The 18,445-nt window shown below is 37.2% G+C and overlaps 3 protein-coding genes across 4 annotated transcripts in view; 2 read left to right on the top strand and 1 right to left on the bottom strand.

Moving 5' to 3' along the window:
- The window catches only part of LOC144643847 (uncharacterized), a 158,983-nt gene extending 144,469 nt beyond the window's left edge, over nt 1–14,514 (top strand). Inside the window, exons 1-3 of one of the 2 annotated variants that reach the window (XM_078503228.1) lie at nt 7,151–7,290; nt 9,982–10,143; nt 12,543–14,514. In XM_078503228.1, the coding sequence (XP_078359354.1) occupies nt 7,179–7,290; nt 9,982–10,143; nt 12,543–14,431 (2,163 nt within the window). In that variant the 5' untranslated portion in view covers nt 7,151–7,178 and the 3' untranslated portion in view covers nt 14,432–14,514. Of the gene's footprint in view, nt 1–7,150; nt 7,291–9,981; nt 10,144–10,500 lie in introns of those variants that run through there. The other variant, XM_078503229.1, reaches the window with a different exon arrangement.
- On the bottom strand, nt 25–7,013 carry LOC144643857 (hypoxia-inducible factor 1-alpha inhibitor-like). Its single transcript, XM_078503243.1, has 6 exons — nt 6,737–7,013; nt 5,451–5,990; nt 4,340–4,446; nt 2,782–2,845; nt 1,899–2,009; nt 25–901 (listed from the first exon to the last, which is right to left on the bottom strand). The coding sequence occupies exons 1-6, from the start codon at nt 6,935–6,937 to the stop codon at nt 812–814; spliced, it is 1,113 nt and encodes a 370-aa protein (XP_078359369.1). The 5' UTR covers nt 6,938–7,013; the 3' UTR covers nt 25–811.
- LOC144642252 (uncharacterized) lies at nt 14,440–17,537 on the top strand. The gene is made up of 3 exons (XM_078501233.1): nt 14,440–14,867; nt 15,494–15,611; nt 16,582–17,537. Exons 1-3 carry the CDS (start codon nt 14,440–14,442, stop codon nt 16,708–16,710), a joined length of 675 nt encoding a protein of 224 aa, XP_078357359.1. The 3' UTR covers nt 16,711–17,537.
- Nucleotides 17,538–18,445: the final 908 nt, after the last annotated feature.

Below are 18,445 nucleotides of genomic sequence, written 5' to 3'. Positions count from 1 at the left end.
ATTGCTCTTGAAAAATTGATCATTTAACACAATATATAAACAATTGACGCATTTATTAGCATAAAATCTGTTGATATAGATTAATTTTTACAATGTTTTTACTAGCTAACCTCTGAAGCAAATAAAATTTGTAGAAAATAAAATTGCGACCTTTTTAAAAACTCCATTTCATGGATCAACAATATACATGCATCGTTGGTTTTTTTTTGCATATTTCTGATGCAAAACTAAATGATTGACACTTCATTTGATATTTCTCTGAAAAATCACATCACAAAAATGTGGGCAACCGAAAATTGTATCTCGAGGAATCGCTTCTTTTTTTGAGAAAATCAATCATAATATTTTGACTGCATTTGTCTTTGTATTGCTGTTTTAAGAAAAAATCACGTGCTGGATAATTTTTACGTCGCGGAAGGCACATCTTGAAAAAAAGCTGGCAAATTTTTCCAAGTTGTCGTTCAAAATCCATTTTAACCTTCCTCACCCCTAACCATCCCTGTTTACTTTCGGTTTTTTATTACCTCGTTACCTCATTTGTGTTTTTCTACCTTTATAAGACTATTATATTGAGGTTTTCTTCACTCTAATAGTAACTTTGTACGAATAAAAATAGACTTAGAATATCCTAACTACATGTAGCTCGTATAAAGTATTTTCACTACAGAAGTTGACATTTGGAGAGACAATAGGCAAAGTTTGGTACATGTTGGGTTTCAACGACCTTACAGTTCTGTTCAGCAAAGTTCCCGGCTTAAGTTTGGACACGCCAGAATGGACATTGGCAAGAATGGGGCCCAAAAGCAATGAATCATTTACTGATTCCTGTGTCGCTGTCTTCTAGGTCCTCATTTGTTTCAGTATATCGTCCACTTACGATGCAATTCAAAAGCGGACCAATCTGCAACAACAGACAAGTCACACTTAGATGCCAGGAAAGCTGTAACTTGTGTCATAACTAATGTTATGTGCGCATGCTCAGAAAGATACAGGAAGGTAAGGGAAACTAGCAGGAAAATTTACAGTGCAACTTGATTTGAAATTACTTTCATGATTATCGGGTCACCCTAGGTTATATTTGTTTTTATACATTGTCAAAATGATTTGTTGGTTTGAATTTTTTAAAAGCAGTTCCTCATTCAAGTGGATTATCAGTCAAGGTATTTGTGCAGAGGAAGCTGCAAGTTCTGATGAGTTAGGTAGTTTTTACATTTTGTACGTCATTTAAACATAACTCAGGACCATAGGCAGGGGGGTGCGATGGGTGCATCCGCACCCACCCATGGGCCACAAACGTCCACCTAATTGGGAATGACTCTCAGGATTCAGGAAATGTGGACTCGAACAACTTATTTAATTTTTTCAAAATTTCCATGGGGAGAGCCCCCCCGGACCCTCCGAGACGCTCACTCCTCTGGCGATCGCACCCACCCATGCAAAATACTATATTTACATTCACGTTTTTTCAGCCACTATGAAAGACAGAAAAATAGCAAGGGGTAATTTGCTTTTGAAGTGGATAATATGCCTTCTTAGACCTAACATGTCACTCACTAGTCCTGCACCATATTAGTCATAAACAATCAAATTTGGCCATAGCCTAGAAGATCAAAATTTACACCAACTCCATTCAATTGTCAACATAATGCTATTAAAGCTTTCAGTTCATATGAAGGAGTACCCCTCATGCCTAAAACCCCACCTTTATTGGCAATTTGGACATGTTAACTGTACTTGACATTATTTGAAAAACTGCTGTTTGTAACCTGCATAGAAAGAAAACTCCTGTACTCCAGAATGTGGCCATAATTTGTAATACCCTCTTGAAAACAAGTCAGAAATTTCACATTGCCAAGCTTTGCACATTAATGATTATGGGCAGTATGTGATTGTCATACCTGACGATGATCGCCTAGTGCTTCTCCTAACATCCTCTCAATGTTCCTCATGACTGCAACTTTTTGTTGAGCAGTTAGTGGATAGTTGATCTGATTTGGAGTTGGCCCAGCCTGAAACCGAAAACCACATGTATAAACGGCTAATTAACATGTCTTTTCTGAAATGTAGTATAAGTTGTGTAAAGTAGTAAGTAAATTATATTGTAATGTAGTGCTATGTGTTTGAAATTAAGTGTATACAACAAAAAAATAAACAGCTAACATACTTGTTCATGTATGTCAGCCTGAACAATGTAGTAAGTAACTCGGTATTGAAATTGAGCGTGGAACAAAAAAAAAAATGCAGCCCCAGCGGGAGCCAAATCCACAACCTTTTGCACACTTCTCTGACTCTCTAACCACTGATATAGTGACTGTGGATTTGTGGCGAGCTAAGGTCAAGGGGGCAAAATATACCACATGGCAAGAAAAGCAGATTTTTGCAAGAATCCAAGTCAAAATACTAAGGCATATAAACTGTAATTAACTAATAAACTGACAAAACATTTTACTCAGTGTGGTAAATTCAAGGCTTGTTGCTACGGTAAAAGAGATGCCAACTGATGTACTTACACTTACTTCACTTGTAACCTCAGCCCTAAGTGGGCATAGGACAGATGTAAATGAAGTATAAAATGAAGTTACAGTTTTCCATATATTATTTTCCTGCAACCTTTTCCAATGACATTGACTTGGTTATACTGACAGTTAAGTGCTAAATGTACAGAAAGCTGAACCCCTCCCCCCCCCCAACCCCTGCAAGTCAAGTACTGATACCACTCTACCCCCTTGCCCCTTCCACTCCTTTGTCTCCAAACTTTGACTTCCTCAACTCATTACTTACCTTGTACCAAAAATTGACAGATGTAGTGATTCCACCATTCATTGTTGATTCCACATGATGCCACCTATAACATTACAAATCATAAACGGAATAATAATTAGAAACATTTCCCCCGCCATGTGGATAAAGTTGTAAAAACAAACGACGTAAAGAATGCAGTGACATTATACTGACACACTAACAAAGCATTTAGATTCAGTGACCTGTTGGGATCAAAACCACAGTCTCAATAAACATTTTGAGTCCTCCCTGTTACTGCAGTGAATGTGAAGCAAAAAGGGGATTCAGCAGCAAGAAAAAGGGTTAGTAGTAAATAATATATGTAGTTCACTGGGAGGTTGCAATAATGACTAAAATTGTGAATTCAAATAAGGAGACGTATATATTCATAAACCCTAAGGGTTTATGATTATATACATGTATCTCCTTATTTGAATTCACAATTTTAGTCATTATTGCAACCTCCCAGTGAACTACATGACTGTAGTTAAAGTATTCATGACTTTGATAAAAATAAACAAATCGAAGAATTTAATAAGCAGTGGAAGAATTTCCTTTAACTTTTAAGTATTTACGTTTAGATGTCCTTGAATCTCGTTCTTGTTTTTGTTTTTTTTCCCTTGTTTTTTCTTTTCTTTTCCTTTTAGCCGATACATTAATGTATACAGTCGAACCCCTATTAAGCGGCCACCCATTAAGCGGCCAACCCCTATTAAGCGGCCAGTTACTAAAGTCCCGAAAATATTGTCAGTATAATACTGTAAATATAACCCCTTTTAAGCGGCCACCCCTATTAAGCGGCCGCGGCCACCTTTCTGCCGTCCCGATGAGCGTTCTTCTATTGTTTTTACCTCTATTTAGCGGCCAATAAGAATGTAATATACGATATTTAAATTAATTTCCAACAAGCTCAGACCATGATGGCCAATAAAATCATTCAAACACAGGTTTATTGTCGTCTTCCTGTGATTCCGTTATTCCTTTTCACCTTATTTTGTATTGAAATAATGTAACCTTTTAAAAAGACATTATGCTAATTTCTGACAAGCCCCTATTAAGCGGCCAACCTCTTTTAAGCGGCCAGTTGCCATTTCCCCGAGGGTGGCTGCTTAATAGGGGTTCAACTGTATTTAAAATTACTGCTTTTCAATTGTTTCTTATGTTGTATCATTTTTTCCTTGTTCTATGTGTATTTAAGTTTATTTTTGCTAACATTGATGTTATTTAAAACCATTATATACTCTGTTTGTATTTATATTTTGAGTGTCAATAAAGTATTAATTTAAAAAAAAAAAATCATGACTTTGAAACAAAAAAGTTGGTATATCATTTTATGAACTACATGTAGGTATCATGATGACTATTGTGCATGTTGCACAATCTAGCCTCCGTGGCCACCTTTGTTTGAAATAGACTTGGAGCCCTATAGTAATCTGAATATGGTGCAGCCTAAGTTGAATAAAACTTGTTGCAAGATAAATAGTCACTTGACTATACAACTATACATAAAAATACAATTAAATAACATTGTACATACAAAAAAATTGCTTTGTCTTACCAGTACATTGGTATATAAAGGACATCTCCAGGACCAACAATTACTTCAAAACCTTTTACCTCACTGAGCTTTGGAAACCTTTCATAGTCTGGGTTATCAAAGTCCACCTATTCACACAGTACACATACATGAGTGCCATCACCACTTACATGTACCACAGCTATGTGTTACAAACTAAGCTAGCAAGAAGTACATGTGCAACTAAGCTCTTGCTTTCACTAAATGAAACAAAGATTTCTTTGTTCAAAACCTGAATTACATGTGCTTACAGCATATAAAGGTGGCTCTCTGGCTGGTTCTTATAATTGTTTTTATTCGCTCTATTATACATCATTACGTACATTTGATAGATTGGTGGGGTTTTTAAACCTCAACTATAACATACATACAGGGGCTGAATAAAAATTTCTGAAAACTCAAAATAATGCAAGCCAGCAGTCTTTCTTGTGAATTCTGGGCAATCCCAGGGCTTTCACAGGTCCTCAGCAAATTTACAGCTCTACTCTTGAGGTCAAACCATTTCGTTTGCGTTGCCTTTGGCACTGTAGTTCTGGCAAATGCTCTTCACTCCCATTCGCCCTCCCCTCTAGCAACCTGACCAGGCAACCTGACGGTGCCTGGTCAGGTTGCCACTCCAAGGGTTGTCATGGTTACCATCCACGCTGGCTGGTGGCACCCAGAGATTTCAGGCACCTTTAGTTCCCCACACTCATCTATTGGTGATGAGTTTAAACTACAGTTAGTACAAATTATGTACATAGAGCAGTTTTCAATTGAGTGTCGTAAAACCAAAACCAAAGTAATTACTCCGGCCAATCACAAAGGACACAGACAATCCAGTGAACCAATTGAAACTCGAAGTGAATACATGTACAGCTGTAGCCGGCACAAAGCGCGGGAAAAGGTGCGCAGGCGAGCCACGATTGGTTTTGGTTTTAGTTCTGATTGGCTGAGAAAGTGGCGCGAAATTTTTAAGCCAATCACTAAGCGTAGCAATGCAAAACCAAAGCAAACGCAATTTACTTTTGACACTCAAGTGAAAACCGCTCTATGTACACTGTACATGATCTAAATTACTGTTAAAACAGTGAATGCTCTGGTTTTAACTTACCTGACTTTGTCTATCACAAGGATGATACAAGGGGAAAGGATAGAGGCACTGAAACTGGTCAGGGTCAAACAAGAGAATTCTCTTGTACCCTGTTACTTGACAAAAGAAGTTCTGTTGTTCATCGTAATGAACTGGCGTGATATTCCCAGGCAAGCCAATCAGAAGAAGATTAGACGTCAGTGTTCCCCAGTTCATTTTCTTTTGTATATTTGTAAGCCATCTCCACTTAAAGCCAAGGAAGTCCTTTACTATATTTTTCCCTACAGAGTCATTCAACATCTGTTGCAAGTAAACTCGTGTGTCTGAGGGTTTAAAGTTCGTAATCCGTGTAAAAAATTCTTCGAATTTCATGTCAAGCCTCTGCGTTGGTGGAACAAAGTTGGGCCAATCTTTGGCTCGTTTGTCATCACAGTACATGAATTTGTGAGTTCTGGAAGAGTAGACTGAAAAAGACCCTTGACCAAGGTTTTCCTTGAGATAGTTTAAGTCCCATTTAAGGGCTGTTCCAATTATGTCAGAATTTGTTAGTAGCACAGGTTGCTGCAAAAAAATAAGTAATACAATAAAACAATCCTTGCATATAATCTACTGCTGAGATGCCAAACTACACAAAACAAAATCCAGGAGACCACCAATTTTACTCTAAGGCTTCTGGACTGCAAAGAACTAATATAAATTATAATGAAGTAAAAAAAGCATTCCACCAAATCAAACAACAAAACATGTCAAAATATACTAAAAATTTCCCCGCAACCACCCAATACAAGTAAGGAAAACATATTTCCCAAGCTGCATTTTATGTAAGTTTCACCAAAGAACTTCAACATGGATTTAGGGCCTTGCATAAAGTTAAAAAGAAAACCTTGAGGTAACAGCGGTGTGGGATGTACATGGGACGCACCCAGGTGTATTTCAAACACTTTCCTTCCTATCCAGGAGATTTGATCTCCATCAAAAGACTTCTGGATAATCTGGGAGGGTTGTCATAGATGGTACTGGGCCTTTTGAGAAGCAAACTCCGAGGGGGCGTGGCTAAAACTATAGAGCTACAGGGGCTAAATGAATCTTCAGATGCTTCCCTGCATGTACATCTGCAGAAGACTGGATCCGAACCATCAATTTGCAAAAAAATACAAATATGTGAATTCACAAAAGACAACCACTCCAAGCTTTGACTTTTAATACTTTTTGCGTGAATATTGTAATTTCAAGTGTTTGTTTTTATTTTTTTAACCTGGTTCAATTCAGCAGAATTCAGTGACATTCCTTGACTAAGCCAAACTCACCTCATTTGCGATCAATGATTCCACTTGTGGATCTCTAAAGTCCAGTTTTGGAATTTTTGAAAGCCTCAGATCGTAATTTCTCACTTTATGGCCATCAATGTCAACGTACTCGTCGCTATCTCCATTCACCACAGGCCGTCCCACAGACGCCATTTTGTGTTTTTGAGCCGGCAATCGTTCAGCGTCAAAACATAAAATCATATGAGCGGTACAACTAGTGCCCAGGACTCTGGGTCGATGATGTCATCCACATGAACGAAATCGCATGCGACGTAGCTGGTTTCAACATTCAAACTTCAGTCAAGTTTAACTATTTTACGCTTGGTTTTCGTCATTAAATATTTAAAGGACGCACCTTGGTATTTATTGGATGCATCTCTGCCTGTTGGAAGAGATATTTCACTGACTGGAATTTGGACAGTGTAGTTATTTCAACTACAAGATGCAAACTGTTGCAATAACATTGACTTTTCTCTTTGTATGGATTTCTCTTTCCTTTGGACGTGTTCTGTTGACAGGTGCAGGTCTCCCTTCATTTTGTTTGCTGGATAAAGGTATGTTGCACTCCTGTTTTGCAGATGTGATTCGTTTCCGATGATAACAATGTGAACTGCTACACACTAATCGACTGGTTTCATCTACATGATAATTATTGAGTTTGAATGATAATGGCTAAACATTCCACGTCCGCATGTTTCTTGCATTCTTACTATAAAGAATGCCTCGATCCTTGTAATATCTACAGAATAGCAGACCATTTAAACTAAGTTAGAATATACAATGGTAACTAAGATGCATGGGATTGTCACCCAGGGGTATAAATCCCTAAAGTTGCCCAAAGGGTTTTTTTTTGTCATATACAACTGTATCTCTAATGAGGAATGAATGGGGGAGCAGCAAGACGCTTTAAAGTGTGGTGTTTCCTTCGCATATTTTGAACCACTATAAAACAAGGGCAAGGGAGGGAAGGTATTTTACTTTTTCTTCTTATGAACCTAGTATACACGTATATATAAAAAAAAAAACTACAGTCAACTCTCGCCTTAGGGAAACCTTGCCATTCTAGACACCCCGCTATTACGGACAGGAGTTGAAGTCCCGGTGATTAAGAATTACTGGAAATAACTCTTGATACTACAGACTTTCTTTATTACAGACACCAAATGGTGGTCCCGAAGGTGTCTGTTATCGAGGGAGTGGACTGTAGTTAAAAAGAAAAAAAAAATAACTGGTTAAAATAAAAAATAACTGAGATCATAACTATTTTCTTCGTAGTCATGATTGAAAATATAAAATAACAGATTGAAAATAAACAGCGACAAATGCAATACGGTATTCATTTACGAATTTGTGCTTAAGTATTCAATATTCTTTATTTCCCTTCGCTTTCCGAATCTCTGAGGGCTGGTATCGAAGAAAGAGCAAGTTTTGCTGGTCTTTTTCACTTCGCGGCAAGTGCACATCTGTTGTTGCACAGTTTCTACGATCGATTCCACAATGAAGCGGCAGCAATCCTTGCTGTCCTTCCACTTTGTCCATTGAAAATAAAAACAACCAAAAAGGCAAAGAGGTTAAAATAATTCCAGAAGTGAGAAATATTACTTACATATAATAGTTCAGTTTTCAAAAACATGCAAAATGCAATAAAAAGTTGATTGCTTAGTTGACCGTAGCTGATGCGTGGTGAAGACAAAGGCAGCTTTCAATGTCAAAATTCTTCTCATAAGTTCGTAAGTGTTTAAAACAAAATCCAGATGACAGGTTTAAAGAAGCACTCAGAATACAACTTTGTAACAACGCTGTTGTGAATGCTGAGTATTCGAAGCAAAGAAAAAAAGAGCTGCAGCAATTCGTAGCAAAGAGGAAACAGGACCGCCGATTTTTTAAGTAGTACGTCATGTAAGCGACAGCAAATGTATCTCCTCAAAACAACAGAATATTTTATGCAATTTTTCTTAGGCTGTATAGCAGGCGAAAGAGGTCTGCAAGGCCATAATAAAGTTGTCATGAAATAAAATTTGTCCAGCATTTGGACAACATTCTGTTTCATGTAGGTAAACTAGAAAACGGCTGGGATTTACCGGAATTTCTTTACCGGTTTTAAAAAATTTCTTACCTGCTGTGCTGAGAACTAGGGAGAACACTGACTTTTTAATGACATTTTTTTCAACATTGTATATGTATGTTGTTACATGTTCATGTAACTTTCATAAAGCCAGTTTTAATTTTTTTACATTATACATAAAATACAATATAAATACATCTTGAAGCAATGCTTATTTTGTGGTTCACCAAGTATGTAAGGTAAAAGTCTGCATTTTGGCCTTGAGGCCCATCAGGCTGGAGCTTATCCCGGTTTCCACAGCATTGAGCAAACAGAAGTCTGAAGTATTTCTACTCCCCCTGGATGGGATGCTAGTCCATTGCAGGGCCACCCCCAGCATTAAAGGGGCAGTGTCACCAAGATTTAGTGCCACTTGAAAACCAAATGAAGGTGTTGATATTAAATGAAAAACCAATAATAGTGGCCTGGCCTTGCTAAAGCACACTGTGCTAGTCCTGAAAATTGTTTAAAAGCACTGTGACCATGGGCGGATAGGAATGAGGTGGCCGAAAGCTCGAGCCAGGCCAACTTTTTCTAGTTTGACAGTGTTACTTGAAAGAAAATCACGTAAAAACAATTGGGTAGGGCTTTTTCACATCTTGGAGAATGGATTGATGCCTTTCTTTTATTGTCCAAGGGCTATTTTGTTTAACAGTGAGTGAACTCTTACAGTTCAAGCATAGTTTGCACAAAAAGGTAGAAGACTTCTCGTGACACTGTCCCTATAAAGGGACTAACTATGTCACTGATTTTAATAATAATATTACAATAATTTAATAATTTATATAGCGCTTTTTACATGTGCTGATCAAAAGCGCTTTACAGTAATTTCATTAAAAACAATAAAAAAATACATATACATAAAACAACTAAAACCTAAAGGTAAAATACGGTAAAAATTTAAAAAGATACTGACATTAAAATGCTGATCTAAATAAAAAAACATTTGAAAATTTGAAAATTTTATATTTCTGTCGAAAATTAAAATTTTCAAATTGAACATTTGAAAATTTTATATTTGTGTTGTACGAAACCAGAAAATAGTAATACTGCTCAATCTACCATATCAAAAATAAGTCATGTTGGCTGATACAAGTAACTTGGAATATATAACACTATTTTATTTTGTGTTCTCTGTTAGTAACTGGTCCATGCCGTGCTGCCATGCCCAGATGGTATTACAACAATAATTCCAGTAAATGTGAACAGTTTATTTATGGAGGATGTGACGGTAATAAGAATAACTTTGAAACAGAGGATGACTGTCAAACAAATTGCAGTGCATCACTTACTGCTTCAAAAGGTTAGTACTATACTCCACACATTTTGCACTGAACAGGATGTACAAGTGCTTTTAAGAAATATTTTTTTTTTATTTTCCTTTTTTGAAAACTAGAAAAATCTGATACAGTAAAAACCTGTGAGTAAAAATAGGTTCTTAAAATTTGCATACCACAAACGTGCTTATGTAAAAATAAGGCACTGTCTAATCCTTTAGAATATGACATTATATACATGCAAAGTTATGCTTTGTCCAAACGTATTTCCCAAAAGAAAACATTTTTAATCAATTTTAGAAAATAAGAACCTGTTTTTTTAAATTTGAGGCTAAATAGGTTCTTATAAAGATGGGTCTAATTTGCAAACTCTAGCCTAACAGGTTCTTAAATGTTAGGTTTTACTGTATTTTATCTATTTTATAAATAATTTGTAAGTAATTTTTAACTGTGTTTTATTGCTAAAGTACAGTTATGGCTGAAGCTTCCCTCTTTAAAAGATGATTACAACTTTTTTAATCCAGAGTGGAACTTACATTCTTTTAATTAAAAGTTCTAAAAGTAATAGTCTTGTGACTGAATTGAAAGAATAATTAAACCGTTACCTTCCAATGAATAGAACATTATGGAAATCATTCTGGATCCCATTCTATGCAGAATCATATGTTAACCGATGTACCTTAATCTATAAACGGATTAATGGCACCACGCCAGAATATATAAATGATCTACTCATCAGAAACTCTGATACCCATAAAATACCAACTCGTTTTTGTAACCTTAACTTAAGTTGCCCTCAATATAAGAGAAATACTGAAGGCGGCAAGACATTTAGTGTAAGGACAATCAAAGAATGGAACTCACTTAGCGCGGACTTAAAACGGAGCCCAAGTGTTAACTTTGTTAAGCGTTCTCTTTTTAAACAAATTTTAAATAATCAAATCCATATGCAATCATTCATGTAATTTTAATTTTAATTGTCTTATTGTATTTAATGTTGTACATAGTTTTATCTCAATCAATCTATTTTTAAAGTTTATACCATTGTTATATTTTCATTATTGTTATATTTTTGTGAGGGCCACAAGTTTATCAGTTTGATTACTGTCAGGTGTCACCCTCGTTAAATTAAGTCCTACTTACTACTTACTTACTTACTTACATTATATTGCAGGACTGCAAATTACAATCAGTTATTGGACAATGGCTGATCAAAATTTGCTTGGTTCTAACTAAATCCAACCGTGGTCAGATGTAACATGTACATGTACATGAATGCCTGGTCAATTTTGTTAGAGTGACAAATTGATTGTTGATTGAAATAACTAAGCACAATAATGTGGATCAAAAATAAAGACAGTTTCCGAATAAGGAAAACACTAGAATCGTGGCGTAAAATAATGTACCATGGTGACTCCAAATGCAAACAACAAATTCTGCCTGCTCTCTGGGCAATACAACATTCTTTTTACACATTATTCATAATTTTAATCTTACACATTAATTTTATATTCATATTTCTTTATTCACTTTTATCCATTGAAGACTGTAGATCGAACAAATGAAAGCTCGTATTTTTAAACGTTTTTAGCCAGAGGTCTTTCATAAATTTTTACTAATGCTTAACCCTGGCTACAGTCCTTCAATATTTTTAAATACAAAATGTAAATTCTCTTCTTTGTATTAGAAAATGATGTATGTTATTACGGTAACACAAGTGTAAAAGCAAAGTTAAGTTCAACATAATTCATGTTGAACCAAATTCTTGTTTTATTACACTAAAATAGTGACATACATGTACTGTACAATGTAGTTCCATTGACATACTGTATGTCCTCTCAAGAAGAAAAAAACAGTTTTTCGCAGTCTTGTATTGTACATGTAATTGGTGTTATTCAGATGTTTCTCCATTTCTAGAACATGTTTGGACCTTTGTTGAAAGACTGTAACATGTAAATAAAATGATAATCATTATAAAGTGTGCGGAGAAAAGAACTCGGAAAAATGATGAGTTCACAATTGGGATTTGAAACCACAACCTTCCTTACTCTTGTTGGATGCTCTAACCACTGATCTACTTCTTGTTTTCTCAGGTACATTTCTTAAAATTCTAATCGGTGTTTCTTTAGAAATCGTGTGTTTTTGGTAAGACAATAAAACGCCCCAAAGGCAACTTTTTGATTATTTGCAGACGCACAGCATTTTGTTTCTCTGAGCACGTGCGCATTAAATTCAAACAGCATATGGAAACTTTTTTTAGTCACGTTAACTAGGGATCAAACCAAATTGAGGATGAAAGTATTAAAATTGAAGGAGAATGCTTCAAGCTTTGGACTTTAAATAATTATAGGAATGTTAGCGTTGTAAAGTCTTAATCATTAATGCAGCAGAGTCGCTAATGCAGCGTTTACAACGTCATTTGCAGACCATCCTGGGCTGAACATGGTACGATCCAAGACTTTCAACTTAATGAGGACCTTAAACAAAATGACTTCAAAGTCAAGAAAAGATAGCGGTCTTTTTGAAAGAAGAAAACGGTCACCGGAAGAAGGAGGACAAGATGCAAAATCAAATTCATCTGAAGCAGAAGACAAAGGACAAGATGCAAAACAATCTTCATCTGAAGCGGACGATAAAGGACAAGATGCAAAATCAATTTCATCTAAAGCGGAAGATAAAGGACATGATGCAAAACTATCTTCATCTGAAGCTATAGACAATGGACAAGATAAAAAATCAACATCATCTGAAGCGGGCGATAAAAGACAAGATGCAAAATCAACTTCATCTGAAGGGGAAGACAAAGAACAAGATGCCGAACCAACTTCATCTAAAGCAGAAGATAAAGGACAAGATGCAAAATCAACTTCATCTGAAGCAGAAGACAAAGAACAAGATACAAAGCTATCTTCTTCTGAAGCGGACGATAAAGGACAAGATGAAACATCAACATCATCTGAAGCGGACGATAAAGGACAAGATGCAAAATCATATTCATTTAAAGGGGAAGACAAAGGACAAGATGCAAACCTATCTTCATCTAAAGCAGAAGACAAAGGACAAGATGCAAACCTATCTTCATCTAAAGCAGAAGACAAAGGACAAGATGCAAACCTATCTTCATCTAAAGCAGGAGACAAAAGACAAGATGCAAAACTTTCTTCATCTAAAGCAGGAGACAAAGGACAAGATGCAAACCTATCTTCATCTAAAGCAGGAGACAAAGGACAAGATGCAAACCTATCTTCATCTAAAGCAGAAGACAAAAGACAAGATGCAAAACTTTCTTCATCTAAAGCAGGAGACAAAGGACAAGATACAAGACCAACTTCATCTGAAGAAAAAGACAAAGGACAAGATGCAGAACCAACTTTATCTGCAGCAGACGATAAAGGACATGATGCTAACCCACCTTCATCTGAAGTGGATGATAAAGGACATGATGCTAACACACCTTCATCTGAAGCGGGAGATAAAGGACATGATGCTAACCCACCTTCATCTGAAGCGGGAGATAAAGGACATGATACTAACTCACCTTCATCTGAAGTGGATGATAAAGGACATGACGCTAACCCACCTTCATCTGAAGCGGATGATAAAGGACATGACGCTAACCCACCTTCATCTGAAGCGGGAGATAAAGGACATGATGCTAACCCACCTTCATCTGAAGCGGGAGATAAAGGACATGATGCTAACCTACCTTCATCTGAAGCGGATGATAAAGGACATGATGCTAACCCACCTTCATCTGAAGCGGATGATAAAGGACATGACGCTAACCCACCTTCATCTGCAGCGGATGATAAAGGACATGATGCTAACCCACCTTCATCTGAAGCGGTAGATAAAGGACATGATGCTAACCCACCTTCATCTGAAGCAGATGATAAAGGACATGATGCTAACCCACCTTCATCTGAAGCGGGAGATAAAGGACATGATGCTAACCCACCTTCATCTGAAGCGGGAGATAAAGGACATGATGCTAACCCACCTTCATCTGAAGTGGATGATAAAGGACATGATGCTAACCCACCTTCATCTGAAGGGGGAGATAAAGGACATGATGCTAACGCACCTTCATCTGAAGGGGGAGATAAAGGACATGATGCTAACCCACCTTCATCTGAAGCGGGAGATAAAGGACATGATGCTAACCCACCTTCATCTGAAGCGGATGATAAAGGACATGATGCTAACCCACCTTCATCTGAAGCGGGAGATAAAGGACATGATGCTAACCCACCTTCATCTGAAGCGGGAGATAAAGGACATGATGCTAACCCACCTTCATCTGAAGCGGGATGATAAAGGACATGATGCTAACGCACCTTCATCTGAAGCGGGAGATAAAGGACATGATGCTAACCCACCTTCATCTGAAGTGGGAGATAAAGGACATGATGCTAACCCACCTTCATCTGAAGTGGAGGATAAGGACGGGAGATAAAGGACATGATGCTAACGCACCTTCATCTGAAGGGGGAGATAAAGGACATGATGCTAACCCACCTTCATCTGAAGCGGGAGATAAAGGACATGATGCTAACCCACCTTCATCTGAAGCGGGAGATAAAGGACATGATGCTTACCCACCTTCATCTGAAGCGGATGATAAAGGACATGATGCTAACCCACCTTCATCTGAAGTGCATGATAAAGGACATGATACCAAATATGAACCATCTTCATTTGAAGGCGAACAAGAGGAAGGAAATGGTAATCCAGCCTGGAGACAGAAAAGGTAGTGTTTATTGTTCCATGTGTTAATGTAATATATATCCCAATTGTATCATTGAGACGGAATTGTTTTGGGGAAGTCAAACCTTTAATTTGCTGATGGTATAACATGAAATATGCACTACTGGTTCCAGTATTTTCAGAAATATGTAGTGTTTGGCAAAATATTATATGGTTTTAATGTGGTTTTATATGACAATTGTAGCACCAGACAATGTTATACATGCAACGTTGAAAGTTGTGGGTTTTTTGTTTCATGACATACATGTACTAAGTGGAATGATCTCCCATCCCCATCCACCTTCACCACAACCTCTCAACTCTAATGTTCAAAGCCAAGTTGGACTTGTTATGTTTGGCAAGCAACTTATTGTCAATATCTCATTGTATAATTAACACTACCAAGGGTCTGTGATGATAATAAAATATAGTGTAGAATAATTTATTTTCATGACTGGACAGTATGTAATTTTTCAGTAACACTACATGTAAGTAACTACACCAAAAAAGAGATGACACTGCCTTGACTTTTTATTAACTGCCTTAACTGATATCTTTTTTAACCACCACTTTTAATTTTTAAATTTAGTGCCCAGGCTTAATGTTTGACTGTTGTATTTGTTATTTCAGTAAGGTATATCGTGGATCAGACCCATACGAACATACTTCAAGTCACTTTGCAGCCTTTTTCCTGACTGCTATCGTAATGGTCTTCGCTGCTTATGTGGTGTATCACAACAGGCAAAAGGTAACTGCCATCTGTTCTTACTTGATTAATTTCACAAATAACGGTTTTTAACTGTCAAATTTCACCTGGTTCGATGGGAAAAAGAAATGGCAGTGAGCATGTGGACAAAAAATAGTACATTAATTATTTTTTCCTGGTTTTTGCTTTCTGTTAGTCGTTTGTTTCCTCCACAATATGAGATGTTCGGAAACGTTGGGCTAGTGTCAATTCCTGTAACACCTTTTACTATGCTGTCTTAAACTTTATATGCAAAAATAATTTCCCTACACTTCACCAGGAATACCTCGCCTTTAACCTGGCAATACACCTAGTTCACTGTTATCTACAGGTGGGGGCTACCCCCGAACAAGACAACAACATGACGGTGATATCAGTGGCATCTGATCCACGAGTAATCATTGAGTTCTCATTTGATTAATCTTTGAGTATTGACAATGATCAATGACTAAGCATGTTGAACATTTATGTTATTGATGAACCACTGATTTCATTGACTAGATACGCATAGCCCAGTATTATTGCAGAATTAAAAGGAAACAACTTGAAGTGAAAATATTGGGCAAATAAGATATGCAGCGGAATACCGATTTCTCGAAACAAAATTCGTTTCCATTGGATTTGATTTGTTCCATCGAACACTGCAATTTTAGGATACCCCCGATCGTTATACATAGTAATTTTGTTCATTGGCTTTCCAGCAGTTCAGTGTAGTACAAAGTTTAATGGAAACTGAGAGTTTTATAGAAACAAGAAAGCAGATAATCCAGCTTCATTCTGCCTAAAACAGACACAAACTAATCAATGAGTAATCAGTCCCACGAATCATCTTTGGTAATCCATGAGTTAAGTTGGACACAATCTTTTAGTCATTAATTAATCATTGATACTACTCACAGCATCTTCTAAAATTTTTGAAATCGAATATGTTGTGTAGTTCTTCTCACACATTTATATTTCTTTGTTACCGTAGATTGTTGCAATCATAATAGAGGGTAGAAATGATGGTAACAGCAGAAGACGTGGCTACAGAAAACTCGAGACTAACGTGGAGGAAGCCATGCCGTCACTAAAAAGTTCAAACTCAACATACGTCTATTAGAAACACTATATAAAATAGAGGAAATTAATTTGAAGAACAAAGTAAATAATCGGTAAAAAAAAATGCCAAATATGCTCGTAAGGACAAAATTTTTCTCGTTTATAAACTACTTTTTGAAAGAAATATTTCTAGCTTGTATATATTTGATCGTGCTTTAAGAGGTGTAATGACCTGTCTCTTTGGCCGAGAAGTTCACGTTTCTTTAAACAGTGGAGGCTAAATCCATGCGTATTGACCATAGAACACTGCTGAGGCAACCTGGTGAAAATGCTAGGATCAGTATAACCTGCAATGGACTGGCATGCTACCAGGGAAGTGGGGCCTGGAGGGAAGGGCATAGCAATACCCCAGTTACTTTGCAATCTAGTTTGTTTTGTACGTCTTTAAATAAATAAGAAAAACTTCTACATTTCACTATGGCTTTAGGCATTTTACATAACAAAGGTGAAACTGGCAAATTTATTTCACTTGCTACCAAAGAGAATGGAGGGCAATGACTATGAATCCCAGCAAATTTCCTTGTTACATTTTCAACGTTTTTCCCCTCTTGTTTGGTCATGACAGTGCACAAAACACGGTGTTCAGTTGTGACGTGTGTGCAAGACTCCAACCAATAGAAACGCAACAGATTACGTAATTCAACCACAGTATGTTAAGTTTGCCGGGCTTCATGATCATTTCCCTTCTGGGATTCCATGGGAGGCGCGAAAACAACATGACGGATGCATGACGGAGTGTTGCGTGACAGATTAAGCGAAGGCTACGTTGGAGATGCTGGTTTCGCTATTATTTGTTAATCAATAAATGCGATCACGGCGTGCTTGAAACCTGTTGTCTAGTCATTTATGAACCACTACAAGAGCGAGTTATACTTTTTCCACTATCCCTTTTTTTTTCTCCAAGAAAATCGAAGTGGCCTCGAATTTATTCTCGTCTCGAGAGCCGCTTGTACCTCTTAGCCGGCTGAGCCTGAAGAACGAGAAGCCAGTGGCTCTGGGGCACATGATTTGATTAGCAAGATCGTTAACAAAGGAAATTTAAATTCAGCAAATCAAATCAACTGTTTGAAAATCCCTATGTTGTAGGGATTTTGTTATGGCTGATTTAACTGTCTAGCCAAACAAACCATGTGTCCCCAGAGCCACTTGTTTCTCTTGTCCCAGGCTCAGCCGGCTAGGAGGAACAAGCGGCTCAGGGACAAGAATGCCTCTAATGCTCAACCAGTTTCTGGCTCATCACCTTACTAGGTATAATTTTCTTGAAGACGAAAACATATAATAAAAGATATTTAGGTAAAAAATACTTAACGTTTTCGAATATCAATGTCTTGTAGTTATTTTTATCAGTTACCTGTTATCTATTGTTACCTATTCATTTCATTTCGATCCGCTGCCACTGTTCGTACCTTAGTCCACGATTTTCAACCCATTTCATTCCTTTTTTTCTCCACTGTGCGCCTCCAGGTGATCTTTGCTCGGTTTCTTATACCCTCGAGTGCCCAGCTCATCGCTATGTTGCGGTGGCTGCACCCTGACAGGACTTTGCAGCAAACGCCTTGCAAATGTTTCAGTCACATATCGTCCTCATAACCAGGGATCTCAGTTTAGGCATTCGCCACTGTTTTCTGATAGCTGCCATAGTGCTGGCGGTTCCTAGGTGCATCATTTGTTCGTGTCAGACGCTTATGTACGAACAGTCCCTTTTCAAGGCAAAAAGGTCTAATTCTGAATCCTGC

Source organism: Oculina patagonica, chromosome 2 (genome assembly GCF_052425735.1).
Source record: "Oculina patagonica isolate OP01 chromosome 2, crgOcupat, whole genome shotgun sequence".
NCBI classification, from domain to species: Eukaryota; Metazoa; Cnidaria; class Anthozoa; order Scleractinia; family Oculinidae; genus Oculina; species Oculina patagonica.
Note: the sequence above shows the minus strand (reverse complement) of the source record. Positions and strands in the feature narration are given on the sequence as shown.